The sequence below is a fragment of the Citrus sinensis genome, chromosome 4 (assembly GCF_022201045.2).
Source record: "Citrus sinensis cultivar Valencia sweet orange chromosome 4, DVS_A1.0, whole genome shotgun sequence".
Classification (NCBI taxonomy): Eukaryota; Viridiplantae; Streptophyta; class Magnoliopsida; order Sapindales; family Rutaceae; genus Citrus; species Citrus sinensis.
In genome coordinates, this window is record NC_068559.1 from 13,394,164 (window position 1) to 13,399,536 (window position 5,373).

Genomic DNA, 5,373 nt, shown 5'->3' on the forward strand with positions numbered 1-5,373 from the left:
TAATATTAAAATTTTAATGCAATGATTTAGTTCAAGTTTTATAATGGTAAAATTATAATATTTAAAATTATAAAATATGTTGAAGATTAAATAAAATTATTTTAATATTATTATTACAAAAAAAATTTGTTAATAAATATAATATATTTAACCCAAATATTTTTTTAAATCTTATAATAATCTTATAATAAATGCAAATATAGTATTAAAATAAATACAATAATTTATATTTTGAAAATTATTGTAAATATTAAAAACTATTTTTTAAAACTATTCGTCTGTTAGATAGATTTATTTATTAATATTATATTTGCATTTGTTAAAAATTATTGGAGCAAACTTTTTTAATTTAATAAAGTCAAAGGATAACATGGCCAAAAGGGGGTCTATGTGACCAAATATGAAATTATATGGGTCTTCAAGTATATCTAAGCAAAACATAGGGGAATAGTTGTCTTTTCACTTATTGGTAAATATTGTTTCATCGATATATCAAAATTGAAGATCAACCCATAAATTAAAAAAAAAAACAAATAAATAAACTTCTACACGTATGAGGATACACCTATGTGACCAAATATGAAGTTATATGGGTCTTCAAGTATATCTAAGCAAAACATAGGGGAATAGTTGTCTTTTCACTTATTGGTAAATATTGTTTCATTGAATATATCAAGATTGAAGATCAACCAAGAAATTTGAAAAAAAAAAATAATAAACTTCTACACCTACTAGGATACTTGAATTCTTGACCTAAAAAATGAGGTGGTGATGTCAATGAGTTTTTAATTGTCAAACCTGTGTATCTTCTTTTTTTTCGTTAATAAATCTTTTCATTTTTTATATATAAATTTTCTAAATGGAACTGGTATAAACTATGTCATCAGAAACCTCAATAATTACAAGTAAAGTGGAATGGAAAATCTTTAAATAGTCATAATTAGTTTAGTTAATTTGTAATATTTAAAAAAAAAAGTTTTCTCTTATTGGCAAGCATTCTACATAGTAATATAAAGTTCTATGAAAAAAAGTAATTCTTTTTTATTGGGAAGGGGGGGGGGGGGGGCTAATGAGAATTGAACTGCTGCCCATCTATGTTGGCAAGGTTCAAACCTTAGAGTTCTTTCAATAGAACAAATTTTATTAACTGAATTACCTGCTCACAAGTTATTGCTTCAAAAAAACATAATAGCATAAGCAATATAGCCTAATTATAATTATTTTCAAAGATAGGGATAGGTAAAGCCTAAATAAAAGTTTTAATCTATATCTCCCAATCGAATACTTGGGCGGCTTACTAACAAATTGGCTAAAGGCCACTTAGTTGTGTCTTTGGGAGCTTCGTCCAGGTTGACACAAGTTTCAAAAAGAAAAAGAAATACTAAATATATATTAATGAAGTATTTGGATCAAATGCTGATTTGATTTATATTTAACTCTTTATATTATTTTGCCACGTGTATATATAAAAATATATGTTTAAAATTTCATTAATTTTATATTCTTATATAATAACCACTAATTATATATTTTTAAAAGATTAGTAAAAAGGTCAGTTAAAAACCGAGTCTAAATCCTTTTATAAAAACTCCTAGACATATTATTTGAATTTCATTGCTTATTAATAAATTATTAATTTATATCAGAAGTGTGTCCTATATGAAATTATAAGGTTTTTTTTTATAAATTATTAATTCAGCACATAAGTCTCTAGTGGGTTTTAGATAAAAAAAATTACTTAATTAATGTTTTGAATTTATGAATGTATAGGTCTTTTCTCTAAAAAAGAGTTTTTTAAAAAAAAACTATTCTCTCTTATAAAAACATTATTTAACTAGAAATAGTTTAATAACTGTCAATATGAAAACTAAATATTAATTACTGATTGGGACATTTGATATTTAATCATATTAAATTAATTTATACAAAATAAATTTAAACAAAAATTTATAACTTCATATCACTGCTCTTACAACATAAGGTAGTAACTTTACCATCAATAAAGAAGGGCGTGATTGGAGGGTGATTTTTCCTTTCTAATGAAATTGCATAATTATTATTAAACTGGTCAGTGTGACTGTGTGAGCGTGTGATCTCAAGCCCACAGAATTCATTCTCACTTTTGTTTTTTCGCTTTCTGACCTCACCCCAGTCACAGCACTATCCACTACAACCCCGTTTCTCTCTCATCTCACCCAAGCTTTGCTTGGCACTCAAAGCTAACCCTAAATATTAATCACTCTCGCCGGCTTTTCCCGATTAAATCGCCAATCGCCCTCTTCCTAGAAACTGCTCTCACTATCATTTTTATTTTATTTTATTTTTTACACTAAAATGTAGCTGAAATTCACTTGAAATAAAACCCAAACCCAAATGCACCCTTAGCATTACCTTCACCACCCTCCCCTCCCATCTCATCGCCCTCTCTCTCTCTCTCTCTCTCTCTCTCTCTCTCTCTCTCTTTCTCATCTCCTTAGCTTTACTTTCCTTCTCCAGCTTGTAATCCCGCCCCCCGCACACAGATCATTCGGTAGTAGGTCAATGTTATGACGGACTACCGGTTACCTTCAACGATGAATCTATGGACTGACGATAACGGCTCTGTAATGGAAGCTTTCATGAGCTCTGATTTGACCGGTATTTGGCCACCTTCGCAGTCTTCTGCATCTACAGCCGACCCCATGAAGACTCACATCTCTTCTTCATCCCAACAACAGCAACAACAGCAACAATTCTTCAATCAAGAAACACTCCAGCAACGTCTTCAGCAATTGATTGAAGGCTCTCGTGAGGGCTGGACCTACGCCATATTCTGGCAATCCTCGTGCGATTACTCCGGCTCCTCTATGTTAGGATGGGGCGATGGGTATTACAAAGGAGAAGGAGAGAAAGGAAAATCATCAAAAATTAAAACGTCGTCAGCTGCGGAGCAGGAGCATCGTAAGAAGGTACTGCGCGAACTTAACTCGTTGATTTCTGGATCAACGTCTTCGCCGACTGATGATGCTGTTGATGAAGAGGTTACAGATACAGAATGGTTCTTTTTGATTTCGATGACTCAGTCTTTTTACGTGACCGGAGGCGGTGGCGGTGGCGGGCTGCCGGGTCAAGCGTATTTTGGTAACAGTCCGGTTTGGGTTAGCGGAGCGGAGCGACTGGCGAATTCAGGTTGTGACCGGGCAAGACAGGGGCAGGTTTTCGGGTTACAGACTTTGGTTTGTATACCGTCGGCAAATGGGGTTGTTGAATTGGGGTCCACTGAGGTGATTATTCAAAACTCGGATCTGATGAATAAGGTTCGATTTTTGTTTAATTTTAATGGCAGTATGGAGATTGGTACTTGGCCTTCTGCTATGCAAAACCCGGATCAAGGAGAGAATGATCCATCCTCGTGGATTAATGATCCCAGTCCCACTCCCGCTCCCACTGCGGGTTTCATTGAAATCAAAGACTCTACTGCTGCTGCTGCAACAACAACAACAACAACAACAACAACAACAACACCAGTAATTGGTTCTGGTTCCGCATCTAATCTTTCAAAAGGAATTCATTTTGAGCTTCCCAGCTCGGTTTCTTTAACTGAAAGCGTTGATTTACAACATCAACAGATTCCGCAGACACAGAGTTTTTTTACCAGAGAACTGAATTTCTCTGAATATGCATATGATCATAACAGTGTGAAGAACGGGAGTTCACGTTTGTTTAAGCCTGAGTCCGGGGAGATATTGAATTTTGCGGAGAGTAAGAGAAGTTCTTGTACTGGTAACGGGAACAACAGTTTGTTATCCAATCACTCCCAATTTGTAGCAGAGGAGAGTAATAAGAAGAAAAGATCTCCTACTTCGAGAGGGAGTACTGAAGAGGGGATGCTTTCTTTTACTTCTGGTGTGATTTTGCCATCATCTGGTGTTGTAAAATCAAGTGGTGGTGCTGGTGATTCTGATCATTCCGATCTTGAAGCTTCTGTTGTTAAGGACCCTGATAGTAGCAGGGTTGAACCTGAAAAGAAGCCACGGAAGCGGGGGAGAAAACCCGCAAATGGAAGAGAAGAGCCTTTGAATCATGTGGAAGCTGAGCGTCAAAGAAGAGAGAAGCTTAATCAGAGATTCTACGCTTTGCGAGCTGTTGTGCCTAATGTTTCCAAGATGGACAAAGCTTCACTACTTGGTGATGCAATTTCTTATATCAATGAGCTTAGAACGAAGCTTCAAAGTGCAGAGTCTGATAAAGAGGATTTACAAAAGGAATTGGCATCGGTGAAGAAGGAGTTGGCAGGTGGTGGCAAAGATTCCCATTCAGGGCCTTCAACATCTGATCAAGACCTTAAAATGTCAAACCATGCTAGTAAATTGATTGACTTGGATATTGAGGTGAAGATAATTGGATGGGATGCGATGATTAGGATTCAATCTAGTAAGAAGAACCATCCTGCAGCGAAGTTAATGGAAGCCTTGAAAGAGTTGGACTTGGAAGTGAATCATGCAAGTATGTCTGTGGTGAATGATTTGATGATCCAACAAGCTACTGTAAAGATGGGAAGTCGGTTTTACACGCAGGAGCAGCTAAAGAACGTCCTTGCAGCCAAAGTTGGAGATACCCAATAAAGAGTTGGGATCAGGATTTCATTGTTAATGGCATTCAGCTCTGGGACATTTTAAGGCTTCCCGGTAGCGCTCAAAGCTTTGTAATATAGCATATTTTCATGTTCTACTATTTGTTCTTTAGTAGTTGTTAGTGTAATTCTAGTTTTGAGATGATTTAAAAAATGTTAAGGGAGCTGAGTTATTGAGCAGTAGTAGTAGGTATGTGTTTAAGGAATGAGTATTCTTGGGCTCCGATCTAGTGAAAATAGCTTTTTTGATGTTGAAATTTAGTACGTCCTCTATGTATATAATTATAAAATTTGAGCCTGATCAGTGACTAAGTTCCATGCTATTATGAGTCGCATATTGTTCGTTATCATCTTTCTTTCTGATTAAATTCCAGGAAAATGAATGATGCATGCTCATCATTTAAGCAATTGACTCATTTTAGATAAGGTAGAAGAAATCGCAGTGTCACATATAGTTTTCACATTTAGTTCATATACACTACTGTAATAGATTATAGATGAGCTGGTCTCTGGCTTCAGGACAAAAGTTTCCAGTGCTATAGCTTATTCAGACAAAATTGTTTCTGTCTAGTAAATTTAATTTGGTGTTTCACGTTTTACACCAACTTTTACGCATTGTTTTCGTTAGGAAATACAGCAAGTTTGGTTTCCATATTTATAACGCTACCTTATATATCTGAAAATGCACCGACATATCACACATTTGAATACCGAGTCAGTAGTGTGTTGGTGGATATTGAAAAACACAGTCCACTAAAACT

The 5,373-nt window shown here is 34.9% G+C and overlaps 1 protein-coding gene across 1 annotated transcript; it reads left to right on the top strand.

Annotated features, from left to right (window-relative positions):
* Window positions 1–2,384: 2,384 nt before the first annotated feature.
* LOC102626457 (transcription factor MYC2-like) lies at window positions 2,385–4,959 on the top strand. Its single transcript, XM_006491671.4, has one exon. The coding sequence runs from the start codon at window positions 2,547–2,549 to the stop codon at window positions 4,602–4,604; it is 2,058 nt and encodes a 685-aa protein (XP_006491734.1). The 5' UTR covers window positions 2,385–2,546; the 3' UTR covers window positions 4,605–4,959.
* The last annotated feature ends 414 nt before the right edge of the window (window positions 4,960–5,373 follow it).